At 40.8% G+C, this 16,400-nt stretch overlaps 2 protein-coding genes across 2 annotated transcripts; both read right to left on the minus strand.

Annotated features, from left to right (window-relative positions):
• Window positions 1-6,065: 6,065 nt before the first annotated feature.
• Window positions 6,066-7,271, minus strand: LOC115671597 (heavy metal-associated isoprenylated plant protein 39-like). The gene is made up of 3 exons (XM_030593231.2): window positions 7,094-7,271; window positions 6,829-6,904; window positions 6,066-6,698 (listed from the first exon to the last, which is right to left on the minus strand). The coding sequence occupies exons 1-3, from the start codon at window positions 7,097-7,099 to the stop codon at window positions 6,307-6,309; spliced, it is 474 nt and encodes a 157-aa protein (XP_030449091.1). The 5' UTR covers window positions 7,100-7,271; the 3' UTR covers window positions 6,066-6,306.
• Window positions 7,272-9,695: 2,424 nt separating this feature from the next.
• LOC115671663 (heavy metal-associated isoprenylated plant protein 39-like) lies at window positions 9,696-10,649 on the minus strand. Its single transcript, XM_030593282.2, has 3 exons — window positions 10,547-10,649; window positions 10,327-10,402; window positions 9,696-10,190 (listed from the first exon to the last, which is right to left on the minus strand). Exons 1-3 carry the CDS (start codon window positions 10,550-10,552, stop codon window positions 9,904-9,906), a joined length of 369 nt encoding a protein of 122 aa, XP_030449142.2. The 5' UTR covers window positions 10,553-10,649; the 3' UTR covers window positions 9,696-9,903.
• Between the last annotated feature and the right edge of the window lie 5,751 nt (window positions 10,650-16,400).

Below are 16,400 nucleotides of genomic sequence, written 5' to 3' on the forward strand. Positions count from 1 at the left end.
AAGTCAAGTCAAAGATATGCAACTTGTGGTAGAGTCTGGTACGACGGAGCATTAAAGCTCGCGAGTTTCATCTGAACGCGGTCGTTTCAGTCTACCCGACGCTTTTCTGCGGCCCGGAAGGACAAAAGTTCCAGAAAGAAGTTCGCCTTTTTTCGCAGTTTCGAAGAAGCTGCCGTGCCTGATGCAAACGTCCGGCAGCTTGGCGGTACGTCGACACGTGGCGCAGAGGGGACGGAGACGGGTCAAGGTCAAGTGGTGGGGTCGGGGGGTGTTGAAAAAACAAACAAGAGTGCACAGCTGTTGATGTGGACCGTAGATTCGCCTGTCCAATCATGTGGTGAGGAAGGACCCGCCAGTGAAGAGCCGGTGGAAAAACGGTACAAGGAAGCTCTTGGGGTTGGTCTGGCGGGGGAAGGGGGGAATTTGATTGCATCACCCACCCTCCCTCCACCACTTGCACCGTCGTTCCGAGCTCCCAACGCCGTGGCTCCGCTCGCTCACTCGCTGCTGTGATTTCACGTTGGATGTTCCTTGCAGCTCAAGGCTTGGTAAATTTGATCTCGGAGCATATTGGTTGTGTCGGATCTGCCATCACTGAATTGGAAAAATGACACAAATAGTTCATGAACTCTAACTAAATGTGTAATGTGATTCATGAATTTTTAATTTATTCAATGTGGTCAATGAATTTTAACCCAATGTGCACTGTGGTCTATGAATTTTTAATTTGTTCAATGTAGTCCATGAACTTTTGGTTTATATTCAATATAGTCACTGAACTATATTATTAGGACCACATTGAATAAATTAAAAATTATGTGATCACAGTGCATATTGTGCTAAAATTCATGAACTACGTTAAACAAATTAAAAATTTAGAGATCACATATTCAAAAACTGTTTGTGTTATTATCTCTCATTGAATAAGGAACTTAGTTTCTGTTGTTCAAGAACTCATGACGCTTCCTTTTTTTAATTTGGCTTTATTGTAAAAGTAGAATACTTTAATGCCCTCTAGGTAAAGCGAAATGCTGAGGTGACATACGGAGGAGTTTTTGCTTGACTTCAATTTTCATATATTGATGTACTAATATGTAATCAGAATTAGGACAATCTTTGGATCATCTTAGTCGGATTTCGAGATTATAGGACTTCCTAGTCTTGTTTTGTGATTACACGCGTTTGGCTGAGATCGTACCATGATTACCCCCTCCCCCCAAAAAAATATTTAGCTTGACATATTCGGTCGAATCATATGATACTCGGTTACTTTAGCTTATTTGAATGTTGGTCAAATCCTTTTAGTTCTTGATCGGGTTAGTCGTATGAGATTTTGTGGGATCACTGCTAAACGCCTACTGTTCGAAAAGCATGAAAGCTAAAATATAAATATTCTAATACGGACTTTGGGCCAAGTGTGGATGTATGGCCTGAAAAGATTTGAACTCTAAACCTACTACTTTGATACCGCATGATATTTTACGAGATCAAATCAATTGATTTTAAAGCTTAAATGCTAGATAAATGCGTGATTTTATATATAAATAGCCTAACAAATCGGATCCAATCTCTTTAGATTTTTCACCTTTCAAAAAAGGTCGCTATCTTTGGCCCAAAAGGGTGAATTGATTCGAAGTCACCGGTCGCTTTCCTGAGCAAGTGGCTTTCACCCCCACTAACAACAGCGTACGCTTGTTCTCACCGCTTCATATAAACTAAATAATTTAGATAATCATTGAAGTCTTTCCCCTCCCCTTTAGCCCTTTTATGGATGGATGCACCCTTCTTTCAAAAATACTGCCAAGGGCTTTTAAGAATCGGAGTTATGTTACGTATCTTTCGCGTAAACGACAATAGAATTGTTACTTTATATGACGACAATCAAGTTGATACTGAGATCAAATAGGCCTATGCTTTCGCGTTTATCTAGCGTAGGAATAGACACACATATCTTTATCTCAACTTTATGTTATGTGTAATAAAGAAGTTTCAATTTATTCGTTAGGTCGACCCGTATATGATGCTCTCCATAACTCAAGCGGGTCGGGTCAATTATTTGCCAATATATGATATGGTGACAAGTTAGTCCGTAGTCCATGTAGATTTCAAGAGTAGGCAACTTGGTTATTGTTCAATGTTGCTCGATGCGGATTCCTTACTACGTGTGGTATTTCTCCAGATCCGGGAGATGCAGAAGCAAAAGACTCGACGCAAGTGTTATAATCATTGACATATGAAAACAAGCTTGTTCTCAACGGTCGGGATTGATCAAGGCACCAACAATATTAGTTCTGGCGCAAAGACTCAGAGAATAGCAACCTCTTGCGTGACATAACATAATTTGGATTGCGCAAGGGAAAATGACATGAAGCATCGAAAAGTCCTAACTTGCTCCCACGACTCGATTGCATTCCAAATCCGATTGTTGATTTTGTATACCCGGTGGGGAAAGGAAAACAACATTTCCATGACAAAACGACACGTATGCACCTAAACCAAAGCAAAATCACGTTTCGAATTGAATCTCATACGTGCACAACTAGAGCTCTGCTCGTCAAAATCAGAATTTTCCCCCACTAAAAATCCATTTTAGTAACTGGTCAGATGTCTCCGTTCCTCTTCCGTACTCCACTCATGAGCGTGCCCGCTCTTTCCAACTCTCTCTTCTTTCTTCTTGGGGGGGTGAGGAAGGTGCGTACTTCCTTTCTGACCTGTTCCAATAGGGAATTCGGACTCCCCGACAATAATTAGCATAATCTAGAACGCCGGGTCGCGCGCGGTGTCCGAAATTTCAACGATTAACGCAAACGAAAGCGTTTTCAGTGATTTCGTAACCCAAAACCTTACGTTTTTGTTAGTGGATCGGTCAGATGCGTCTGGGTCGTTTTCCCATCGCAAGTCATCGACAAAAGGAGGAGGAAGAAGGGTCATCACCTGCTCATCGATACTATGTAACGTGATATATTTTGAGGTTTTTACCCTTTGATCTTATCAACTCACGGAGGACCGGGACATGAAAGAGATGAGTGAGGGGGGATCTTCGGATTTGTGCGAGGACGTGAAGACAAAAGACGAGCTCTGTGTCGATGGCTAGTGCCGAGAGCTTTAGTGGGTGGAAAATTCATATACTAACACTGCCTTAAAGGACACGGCATAACCCTAATGTTTTTTTATGCAAATCTCAACTCTATGATCGAAAAAAAAAGCTCTATGATCGGACTAATATGGTCGATTCATGTGATATAGCAATGGAAGTGATAATCGGCTCATGAACATTTGCATGTGATACCGTCTTTTTTTCATATGTGAAAAAGGGGAAAATTACCAAAAAAATCATAAAGTTATTGTAATTGAGCCAATTCAATCCTAAACCTTATTTTTTTTTCAATCGAGTCTTAAAATTTTTTGCGTTTGTGCCAAGTTAGTTTATCCGGCCAATTTTGTGGCCGAAAATTGCTGACATGTACTTCGGCTATCCAACGTGGCACGACCGGCGTCGACATGAACAATTTTTAATAAATATAATATTCTTTTATTTTATTTTTTTGTCATATGTTTCTCTTTCCTTTATTCTTTCTTCCCTATTCTTCCTCTGGTCAGCGAGGGCGAGGAAAAAAAGAAAAAAATACGAAAAATATTTTAAAAACTATTCACATAAGTGCTGGCCGCGTCACGTAAAATGGCACAATTGGCTAAGTGAATTGAATTGGAACAAATGCGAAAGGTTTAGGGCTTGATTGACAAAAAAAAAAGGTTTAGAATTGAATTACACAATTGTAATAGGTGTAGGACTTTTTTGATAATTCTCCCATGGAAAAATAGATGTTTTGCCGAGGTCAGAAGGGATTTATCTACAAATAAATATGAAAGGTGCCTCTTATGATGATCGCGGTAATTTTCCCTTTTTTTGCCTATGATTCTCGTTGCCGTGTGAAAAAGAAATATAGGAAAATTGCTGTAGAAGTCATACACGTAAGCATACACGTAAGTGCCAAGAGTATCCTAAGATTTGCTATCTATGATACTTAAAATGTATAATGATGTCAAGTGCAACTCACCAACTTTTCGGACGTTTAGCTTTGAAAGTATTCTCGTCTAATTTGGACACGAATTGTTTATAGATGAGATCCTCTAGAAGAAAAGCTTTCAGGAAGACTTTTGTCTTGATTCGTGACTTCATGGCAATGCAGCAGTATTGGTATGTAAACTAATCTCGTGAACATGTTGGGATTGTTTCGGGAAAATTACCAAAAAAACTCTAAAATTATTAATACGTTGCTAATCCAGTCCTTAATTTTTTAGTTTGACAAATTTTGTCTTAAACCTTTTAATTATTTGCCAATGAGCCATTCCGGTCAAAATTGGCTGGAAATCGCCGACGTTAACGCCGGCCATTTCTATGTGACACGCGTCGGCACTGACATAGACAATTCTTTTTAATTCTTTTGCATTTCTTTTTAACAAAATTTACGAATTTTGTATAATTTTTTCCATTTCCTTTCCTTTTCTTTTCTTTTCTTCCTCCACCGGTCGCCGTGCCTCGGCAATGGCCGACGACCAGCCACCGCCGAGGATCGACCTCGCCGAGAGCCTCGCCAAAGGCCGGTCGGTTATGACTTACATGATTTATCTTTTCAAAGGAAAGCGATAAGGTACAAATAGATTATATACCCTCCTTCATTAAATTAATCACGCCTCTCTAAATTTTAAGCGTTTATGGCAATTATGTAAGTAAAACAGGGAAACGTGATTGACTAGATGATAGTTACTATTAAGTTTTTCCTTTTTCTTATTGCCATTGCCGGCCGGCGGCATAGAATTCCCTACCTCCGCCATCCCATTTGGATGGGTAACCAGCTAGCTGATCATTTAGATCACGTTCGCATGCTAGTGATGGCATAAACTCCATGTTCTCAATTGTGGCTCTAATCAGAAAGCTAAGCCCCAGGATAATGATGGGTATGGTCCATACAAATTTGGTTTGAGAAACAAATGCAATTTTCACCGCTGGACATTCGAACGAGCATCATTTTGTGTTTGGAGGTATTGATCCAAACAATCCAAACAACCAAATACTGTCATACATAGCACTGTTCAAAGCTGCAACAGTCAATACGGAAGCTAGATGGTGAAAGCATCGTGACATTCCAGATAAATTAATACAAAGGAGTTATGTTTCAGACTGAAGAAACATGCGTCCAATTGTTCCACTATCTCATCATTGCCTGAACAGAGATATGTCAAGCCGTCCACACTGTTTTCTCGAGCTAGACTTTTCAAAGAAGCTTGCGTAGTCTTTCAAGCATCTTGCACTGTGGCTTGGCAATTTAAGTCGTGCTTTGGCCTACCCCAGCAAGAAGAAGAGTCGTGTTTTTCTTGCGCGCTGGTTTGACCAAACGAATAAAATCTTGAGGTATCCCCTTGTTTATACTAACAAAATCAACATTGCTATATTTTAGGCCAATTTCTCTTGAGGCTCAGATTTCTTGTTTTGTTTATTTATCTTTGTCACATGCTCGAACTCGAGTGACCATTGACTTCGGCGGAACCGAGACATCGGCAGTGATGACAACGTTCAAACTGGAGCATTAATGACTAGATATAACTTAGGTTACGTCTGCTTTGCAGGGAGACCGATCTTTTAAAGTAGAATTACATGTTTTTTCACTGCATTGTCGCGTAACATGGACTCCTAGGCAATTCGCAATGTGGTCCTTTATAAGGAGCGAGAGATTCAAGTAAAAAAGCCTTGTTTTTTATATTGGGGAGACGAGGGCCCGCACTCGCACCAGTTTCTTTTTCTTTTTTGTCCAATTTGCACGGTTTTCTGATTCCAACTCTCGATCCAATGCACCAATTGGTTTCACTGAAAGATGGAAATTAAAACTATGCCGAAACTCTGCCCGTCCTAAGCATCAGATATAATTACTCAAAATATGAAATCACGACTGCTTTTTTGTCTGCTGTATCACTGTTCTGCACAGCGAGTTTCTTTGGAGTCCAAACCAGCCGGAGAGCCCCAAAGTCCCCAACAAAGGGAAGAAGAAGAAGAAAGACAGACTGAATCGAGAAAAGCGTATTCCTCAGGAGGCAAATCAGAGTACACTCAAAATCCTCAGTTTAACATCAGAGAACAACCAACCCCAGAATTTTGATATACTTATGCACACACAAGAACTCTAAGCCGTAGTAATTTTCAGCTGAAGCGGTAAAAGATTAGTTATCGGACACTTGACCCAGGTTTCAAGATCTTCTCTTCTGCCAAATCTACTTATTCCATGCAAAAGATCTGAGCGAAACGTCGAATCAGCAGATGACGCAGGCATTTGGATCCTCTTCTACACTTACGTAGCCTCCATAGTAGTACGTGGGTGGTGGGGGAGGAGGTTGATAATACCCGTAGTAGGGCGAGGGTAGTGGAGGAGGAGGTCTATAAAACCCGTATGGAAACGGGTAGACTGTGGGCGGATCGGGCTTCGCGGCTTTCGGCTGCTCGTTCTTGTTGCCCTTGTTATCTTCCTTCTTCTTGTCCGGACCGTCTTTCTTCTTGTCGTCCTTCTTCTCCTCTTTGGCCGGTCCGACCGAGACTATCTCCGTGGGAAACTGCTTCCTCAGCTTCTCCGCGAGCTCCACCGGATCCATACCTCCGGCCACCGTCAGCTTCTTGTCCTTCATGTCCATGGCGATCGACTCGACCCCTGCACATAAGCAACGAGTTTCACACTCTGTTTTGACTAGGTTAACTTAACTGCAGAAATTAAGATCTGGGTTTTGTTCTTTCTGTAGAAATAGAGAGACGGGTGACAAGAAAGGTGATCTGATTGATACCTGCAAATCCAGAGGCTATCTTCATGGCCTTCTTCTTCTCCTTGTCATCATGCAAGTCCAGCTTCAGCACCGCTTTCTGTCATCAAAACAAAAAGCAGAGCAACGTCAAAATAAACCCCTTTTAGCCCAACAAGGACCACTTCCTCTTCAGCCACTACCAGCCACTACAAGTGAAAGTCCTAGATCACAAAAGAAAGGTTAAAGGGAACAAGAATCAGATACTCGATTCCGACTATATACGGAACACCTGAGGGCGAGAGCTTACCAGCATGTTTTTGCACGCGTGTCGAATTCGACAGCAACGATATCTGTGTATTTCACGCAAACGGAAATCTCAAAGAGAAAGATCTAAGAATTCTGCTGGCTTTTTCTCTTCTCTTCTCGTATAAGTAGAGAGAGAAGAGAAAGAGAAGTGAACCAGTCGAGCAGAGGAAGAAGCGAATGAGTGTGTGACGACAATCTTGGGTAAATATACTAGATCTAGTCAACCAGAGTCAAATTCGAGCCTAAGCCAAAGATATGCAACTGTTAGTAGTCCGATCTCGCACGACCGAGCATGACAGCTCGCAATTTCAACTAAACGCTATCGTTTCAAGCTACTCAGCCGAAAGAGATAGTTCCAAAAAGAATTTGGCCTTTTTCGCAGTTTCAAAGAAGCTGCCTGAGGCAAAACATCTGTGCAAGAACGGTACAAGGAAGCGCTCGGGGTAGGAAACCGCTGTTGTGGTGCGTTGATTCGTCTTTCAATCATGCGTCGAGGGGGAATGGCAGAATACGAAAAGAGAATAAGAAAATAGGAGAAATCACTTGTTGAGGAAGGGCGGAGATTGGATCAGTGGAAAAACGGTACAAGGAAGCTCTCGTGGTTGGTCTAATGGCGATTTTGATTGCCCCACCCACCCTCCACCACTTGCCAATATTTATGTACAATGTGTACGAAGTATATTCTTCAGATCATCTTAGTTGGATTGTAGGATTATAGGACTTATAGCTCTTATTTTGTGATTACCCGAGTTTTGCTGATACCAAACTATGAGACTCGACTCAGTATGGCCTATACGGTCAAATCATACGAGACTCGACTCACTTCTCGCGAAAATATGTTGTCTGCTTGATGTAATAACGATAGTGTTTTACTGCAATGCAATGGAAGGCGCAGTTAACAATTCATTACTAAACCTGCAGTGCCTCGAAATTAAGTAAATTGACTTATGTCACTAAAGCTTGCTTGATTAAATATGGGTAATGAATCCATCGGGAAAAAAGGGTTTGAAATGGATAACACAATAAGAATGGGTAACTCACTGGCCACGGCCCACGGCTCGCTCTCACCACTTTCTATAGATTAATACGATGGATAATCATTGAAGTTTTTCCCCTCCCGCTTAATCTTTTAGTTAATGCTCCCTTCTTTCAAACCTAACATTTTTCTCAGTGGATCAATCAAACACATGTGGGTCGGGTTCCCATCGCAAGTCATCAATTTCTTGAGTGGGCAAAAGGAGAAGGAAGAAGGTCATCACTTGCTCATCGATACTCCATATTCGAACTTAAGGATTGCAATCAAGTCATCAAACCCTTAATCTAAGTTTCTTTTTGGCCATTGATCTTATCAACTTACGTCGGATTGGGACATGAATGAGATGAGGAGGAATCTTAGGATGGTGGAAGGACACGAAGACAAAAAAGGAGCTCTGTGTCGTTGACTAGTGCGAAGTGGTTTTGGCACGTCAACATTCCAAATACTGATGGGCTTTAAGGACAAGGCAATAACCCTAATGTTTTATGACGCCATTCGCCACGCACCATCCATGAATGGACTTTGATGAGATATGTACTATGGTCGAGACATGTGATGTAGCAATGGAAGTGATAGGCTCAAAAGTTTCAAGATTTCAAGAGCAACTTGCCAACTTCTAGACATTTACTTTTGAAAATATTATATTCTAATTTGGACATGGACTGTATCCAGACCAGATCCTTAGTCCTATTGGAGGAATCTCCATGGGTTTCATATCATCACAAACCATAAAGTGATTGTGAAATGATCAAGATTTGTCGATTGATCGATGGAGATACTAAGCAGTGTAGAGAATCCTTATCCCCATGTATCTAGCATCCCTTTTTATCTCTTGGTTAGCAATGCGCGATAGATAGGCTTACTACCAAAAATAGATTAATCAAATGGCACATGCAAGTCTCTCCCATCTGTTGTCTGTGCATCGTGGGGCTGGAAGACTGAGGCCACTTAGTTTTTGGTTGTTCCGTTTCGACGAAAGTGTGGACTGTTGTGTTGCAGTTGAATCTTATTTCTCGACGACCCGTTGATTGGCATTCCTGAAGTGGCTTGAGCTGTCTGTGCTTCTAAAGGAAAATCATCTGCTTGTTTCTTGCATAAGCTTTCATGGAATGCGAATTTGTATCTCATTTGGATAACTAGGAACAAATACATGCATGATTCTTCTTTCATTGTAATTACTGATAGGGTTGAACAGAGGGGAAAATAACGCAATTGCCTTGAGGTTTTAGAAAGAAGGTAAGTGGTTACACTCATAGGAATCTTTGAGGTTAGAAAGAAGGTAAGGCTGCTCACGCTTCTCTTGTTCCTTTGCAATAAACTAAAGCTTATTGAGAAAAACTACGCAAGCTCGATGACGTGAGAGATTATGACCTCAAAGCAATAACCGAGACAAGTATCAATCTAGAAGAAGTCGTGTCCAATTCAAATAACGAGTCCACCTAACTATTTGCCCCACCAAAAGGTCAAAAGAACGTGCCTTCTTCCTATGTTATGACCATGAAAGAGGCTTGCATCTTTTCTTTTATTAATAGGTTGAGAGAAAATCACCATAGCTAGTCTGGCCAAATGATATGAAAGCATTTCCTTCTCATCCATGCATACTAAAAGGTGCAACAAGAAGCCTTAAAGGTCCAAACTTCCCTTGTCACACTCATAAAGTCGACGTCGAGGATAAACAAAAAGATGCATCACGGGACATTGAGCATCATAAAACTTAGGCTTTAACATGTTCATCAGAACACATTTCGTTCCAGGAACACTCTTCTAACGAAAATCTAGGAATAATAATACGAGGGCCGTGCCGATGGTGGATAATAGTAAGAAGGAGGTGGGTATGGTGGGTAACCGTAACAGTGGTAAGCTACGTGTTCCGGGTAAGGATTGTTTGGGCTGTCGATGTTGGCATCAGGTTTAGGCTTTTCAGTTTTGGGCTCCTTCGGGCCCAGGTACTCGATGTCCGTGTCAAATCGCTTCCTCAAGCTTTCAACTAACTGTACCGGGTCCATGTCCCCGATCACCGTCACCTTCTTCTTGTCCATGTCCACGGCCACCGATTGTATCCCTGCGAGCCACTTAAGCTTCGTTAAATGGAAACATGTTAGAGTATAAAATAAGCTGGTAAAGAGCCATGCATTCTAACTGAACCTTCAACCCTAGTTTCAACCGCGAAGCTCGAGATCTGAGATTCTGTGGGGTACCTTCATATGCAGAGATTATCTTCACGGCCTTCTTCCTTTCCCTTTCGTTGCCCCATTCCACCCTCAGAACAGCTTTCTGTTCCAAGGCAAAGATCGCAACGACGTATAAATCTAATGATGTTCTTGTTTTTCCGTTTCGGACCACTGATAGAAAAGTTACGAGGAAAGCAAAAAGGAAAGACTCAAGCTTATGAGGTGACGTGGGAATAAAGATCCTGACCTGCATTGTTTGGCCGAGCTCGTGAAGCGGATTAAAGAAGTAAGTGTGCTTTAGCTCTTCTTCGCGAGAAGAGCAATGAACTGAGTTTGAGTAGGAGAAGAGAAGTGTGAATGGAAGTGCGATAGGAATCTTTGGGAAAGCGATGGGGTTTTTAATGAGGGAAAATCTTGTTGACCCGAGTCAAGCGAAAAATACTAGTCAAATTTGATGGACTTGTGCCACGAATTCAAATCAGCTCAGTCCAGTTCGCATCCGTTTGAGTGTTCAAGGCAAGACAGCAGTCAAACGAGTTGCTTGTTGCATACACGAGAATCGTAGATACTTCGCGATTTTTTAAATATAGTTTATTTGTAATTTAATTATACCGATTTTGAGAAATTGAGGTCTTTGTCATGCAATCTCAAAAACATGCTTCTCATGAGTTAAAATATCCTGCGTCGCTTGAATATAGGATTTCTATATTTTTCATATACATATAATCTTACTCCACTTATTAATTTAAGTTTTTAGATGCACTTTTAAACATGGTATCTAACTTAAGCTTTAACGTCTTAATTAGAAATTAATTTTAAGTGGGAACTGTGCATTCGCAATCTATTGGTTAACAGATTGAATGATATAGATAAGGAGCTGCTCTTTAAACATTTGCTTCTTAAGATTCTCTCTTGTCGATTTTAAATGGTTTTCGACGGTAAATAAATGGTTTTAAAAGAGGAGTTAGGCGACAAAAATCCTTAAACGGCGGGTTGAGTTTGCGAATGCACCTTCGTGGAAGCTGCCTCCAGATGCATGCCATTTAGATTATTTTGCCGGAACACTAGGTCGCTCTCTAGGCTTCTTAACTACTTATTCATTTGAATTCACATGCAGCTCTTTTAAATTACAGTATTTCCCGAAGCTACCTGTCAGAGCTCCAGATCTGGCTTGGAGACCGCTTCTGTGTACTTGATTGAGATGTTGCTTTTTATCAAGCAGTTACACTTTATAATTATCTCTTCAATCTATTGCTTGCAATTTGGTCCAATAGATTCAAAGACAATCAGTGTGGCTACTCAAGCGGATCATACGGAACCATACACTTTATAATTATCTCTTGGTTAGCAGTGCGTGATAGGCTTGGTATCAAACATAGATTAATCAAACTGCATATGCAAGTCTCTGCTATCTGCTGTTGTCCGTGCAACGAGGGGCTGGAAGACAAAGATCACTTTGTTTTTTGGGTTGTTCAGTTCCGAAAAAAGTGTTGGGCTGTTGGTTGCAATGGAGCCTTACTTCTCGAAGACCTGTTGACTGGAATTATGAGGTGGGTTCGGCTGTTTCTGCTTCCAAAGGAAGATCATTTCCTTGTTTCCTGCTTGAAAGCTTTCATGGTGTGTGGATCTGAATCATTTCCTTGTTTCTGATGCAAATGTACTAATGTAGAGAGGAGTAAAACGGCTGTTAGGGGGAGGTAACGTGATTGTCTTCAGGTTAGGAGAAAGGTAAATGGTGATACTCGTAGAGATCATTATTGTAATTGGGATCTAGCTTACCAGTGATTAGCTTCTTGAGCCTCTAGCTGGCTGCCTCACGTGCTCTTGTTCCTTTGCAATAAACTAAACTTAATTTGACCTCGAAGTATTCGCAATGTTTTGAATCCACCACCCCTGAATTGGGTTTTCAAGGAATTGGGTGTTCAAGGAATTGAGTTTCTAACTTAAGATGCTCCCTTTCTGATTAGGCAATCTTGTAAAGTAGAATACTTAATGCCCTCTAGCTAAAACGAAATGCCGAGATGAAGAATGAAATACGTTGATGCTTGATTTCAATATTCATTTATAGATGTACGAATATATAATTTGGATTATCTTTGAATAATCTTAGTTGGATTTTAGGATTATAAGACTTCTTGGTCTTCTTTTAAGATTACATGAGTTTTGTTGATTTCGGATTATGATTAAGCAACCCCCCCCCCCCCCCCTCAAAAAAATAAAAAATAAAAAAAGACACATTCACACGCCAGAAAAGAACATTAATTGGCCTATGTGATCGAATCACATGTGACTCGACTTGTTCGTAGTTACTTTAGCTTACTTGATTAATTATGGATAATAGATCCTTTGGAAAAGAAGGGTTTGAGATGGAATAATACAATGAGAATGGGCAACTTTTGGTTTTTTGACTCTCAAGTCAGATCCTTTTACCTTTTGGTCGGGTGAATTAGATCCAACCTCTTTGGGTTTTCACCTTTCAGAAAGGGTCGCTCTCTTTGGCCAAAGAAGAGAATTAATTACAAATAATCGGTCGCTTTCTTGAGAAAATGGCTTTCCATCTCCACTAACGACGGCCCACGCTTGTTCTTTCCGCTTTATATAAGCTAAAAATGTAGATAATCATTGAAGTTTTTCCTCTCCTAGTTAATCTTTCACTGAATTATATATCTGGCTCACAAGAGATGGAGAAGCAAAAGACCTGGCGTGCGTGTTGTAACCTTGATATATGTAAATGAATTTGATAACAACGATGGAAATTTGTAGAGATGTTGGACAAAAACACTACTCGAGAAAGAAGATTTTGATCCGACTTTGGTTCCAACATATGTCACAAAACATAATTTGCATTGTGCAAGGAAAAATGACATGGAGCATCGAATTGTCCTAATTTGCTCCAAGGATTATCAGACTGTTGCCTTGTATACCGGCAGGGAAAGCAACTTTTTCATAATAAAATGAAACGTATGCACCTAAACCAAAGTAAATCACGTTCCCTCCCAAACCTAAAGATTGAATCTCACACGTGCATAGTATGAGCTTTTGCCTGTCAAGATCAGAATTTTCTCAACAGAAAATCCTTTTTAATAATTGGTCCGTAGTCCACTTATAAACGTGCCCTCTTTTTTCCGACCGTCTCTCTTCCTTTTCGACCAATTCCAATCTAGAAGTCGGCCTCCTCCACAAATTAATATAATCTAGAATGCTGGGTCACGCAATGTATGAAATTTCAACGGAATCTAACAAGCTTTCGTAAACCCAAAAGCGAAAAACGAGAAAACCTAACGTTTTCGCTAATGGATCATTCAAACACGCCAGGGTCTTTTTCCCATCACGGGTCATCAAATACGTCATCACTTGCTCATTCGATGTTTTATATTCAAAACATAAGGGCTGCTTCAGCCTTTGATCTTATCAACCTTACGTAGGATTCAGACGTGGATGAGATGACGAAGTGTCTTAGGTATGTGGTTGGTCGTGAAGACAAAAACAAGGAGCTCTGTGTCGTTGGCTAGCGCCTGGCGCTTTTTGGTCGGTCAAAAATTGCAAATGCTAGCAGTAGCAGTGCCTTTAAGGGCGCGGCAACAACCCTAATGTTTGATGACGCCACTGGCCACGCACCATCCATTGATGGACTCTGATAAGATAAGATCCTAATATGGTCGAGAAATGTGGTATTGCGTTGGAAGTGATAATCAGCTCATAAACATTTGCATGAGATACCTTCTGTTTTCTACGTGGAAAAAGAGATGCTTTGTGGTGTTATTGAGACTAATCCCTGTGGTCCTGATAGAGTTGCTTGGAAGCTGACTGCCTCAGGAGACTTCTCAGTCGGTAGTGCATGGAATGCTTTGGGAGCTAAGGGTGTGAAGGTGCCTTGGTGGAGATTGAGTTGGTGCAGCCCCAGTATAGCAAAGAACCGACTTTATCTCTTGGTTAGTAATGCGTGATAGGCTTGATACCAAAGATAGATTAATCAAATGGCGTACGCAAGTCTGTCCTATCTGTTGTCTATGCAAAATGTGGGGTGAAGGTAGAGACCACTTGTTTTTTTGGTTGTTCCGTTTCGATAAAACTGTGGACTGTTATGTTGCAATTAAAACCGTATTTCTCGAGGACCCGTTGACTGGAATTTTGAGGTGGCTCGAACTGTTTCTGTTTCTGAACGAAAATCATTTCCTTGTTTGTTGTTTTAGCTTTCATGGAATGTGTACTTGTGTCGCATTTGGATTACTAGGAACAAACGCCTTCATGAACATGAATCTGCTTTCATTGTAATTACTGATATGATTACAAAGAGGATTAAAACAGCTGTTAGGGGGCGGTAATGCGATTGTCTTGAGCTTAGGAAAGAGGTATATGGTGATACTTGTAGAAATCTTTATTGTAAATGGGATCTAGCTTACCGGTGTTTGAGCTGCTTGAGCATCTAGCCGGCCGCTCAGTTTGCTCTTGTTCCCTTGCAATAAACTAAAGCTTACCGAGAAAAACTACGCAAGCTTGATGACGGGAGAGAGATTATGACCTCAGAGCAATAACCGAGACAAGTTTTGAACTAGAAGAAGTCGTGTCCAATTCCAATAATGAGTCCACCTAACTATTTGCCCCCACCGCGATGTCATAAGAAGGTGCATTCATCTAGAGCAACTTTTTGTTCCATGACAAAGATCACAACACGACATATAAATCTCAAAGATGTTGCTTGTTTTCTTTTGTTTCGGACCCCATGGAGAAATGGTACAAGGAACACAAAAAGGAAGACCCAAGGTTGATAGGCGACGTGGACATAAAGAAGATAGATGCTTTGTGGTGTTATTGAGCCTAATCCCTGCGGTCCTGATAGAGTTACTTGGAAGCTGACTGCCTCAGGAGACTTCTCAGTCGGTAGTGCCAGGAATGCTTTGGGAGCTAAGGGTGTGAAGGTGCCTTGGTGGAGATTGAGTTGGTGCAGCCTTAGTATACCAAAGAACCAACTTTATCTCTTGGTTAGTAATGCGTGATAGGCTTGCTACCAAAGATAGACTAATCAAATGGCGTATGCAAGTCTATAGAGACCACTTGTTTTTTTGGTTGTTCCGTTTCGATAAAACTGTGGACTGTTATGTTGCAATTAAAACCATATTTCTCGAGGACCCATTCGTGAAGTGGGTTTAAAGAAGTGAGCGTGCTTTTGCTCTTTGCAAGAAGAGGAATGGAATGAGTTGAGTAGAAGAAGAGAAGTGCGAATAGAATTTAGCTAGGAATCTTGGGAAAGCGATGGGGCTGCTGTAATTGTGGAGGAACCAGTTGACCCGAGTCAAGCCAAAAATGTTAGTCAAATTGATGGAATTATACCACGAACTTCAAATCCCCTCAGTCTTGCTCGCGTCCGTCGGTGGTCCACTCCACATAGGAGTGGAACAAGTTGCTTAATGCGTACAAAAGAAACGTTAATACTTCCCTATTTTTTTTGAAAAAAATATAGTTCATTTCTGATTATGATTATACCGATTTTGAGACTACAACCGGGCTTTTCTAATTCATGTAATCTCAATACACCTGTCGATTTAAGCTTTTGAGTTGGATTTCCTAATATGGTACCGGAATCAGTGTTATCCATTTCTCGAGTACAAGTCTTGAATGATTTTATAAGATTTCAGGGTCAAATTCTGTCCCGTTTATTTGTCGTATGCATCCACCACTTTTTCAATTAATAAGAAATTAATTCAAGTGGTATTTTGGCGGATTAAAATATAGATAAATAGTTGCTTCATAATATTCTCTCTTGTCGATTTTGATCGGTTTTCCGTTATAAATAAATCCTTTTAACAAGGACAACAGACGACAAAAAACCTCAAACAGAGGCTCAGTTAGTGTATGAACCTTCGAGGAAGCTGCCTCCCACGCATGTTGTTTGGAACATTTCCCTTAACGCTAGGTCCCTCATTAGGGTTTTTTTTTTTTTGTTTTTTGTCTAACACCTTGTTTATATTATATCAATTCATGCGCAGCTCTTTTAAATCTCAATATCTCCCGAAGCTATTTGTACGAGCTCCAAATCTGGCTTGGAGACCGCCTTCTGTGTACTCAATTCATAATAATGTAATCTTTGCTAGTCAGGCCGA

The sequence above is a fragment of the Syzygium oleosum genome, unplaced genomic scaffold (genome assembly GCF_021117445.2).
Source record: "Syzygium oleosum isolate NSW1041296 unplaced genomic scaffold, Sole_v2.1 Sole_v2.25, whole genome shotgun sequence".
Classification (NCBI taxonomy): Eukaryota; Viridiplantae; Streptophyta; class Magnoliopsida; order Myrtales; family Myrtaceae; genus Syzygium; species Syzygium oleosum.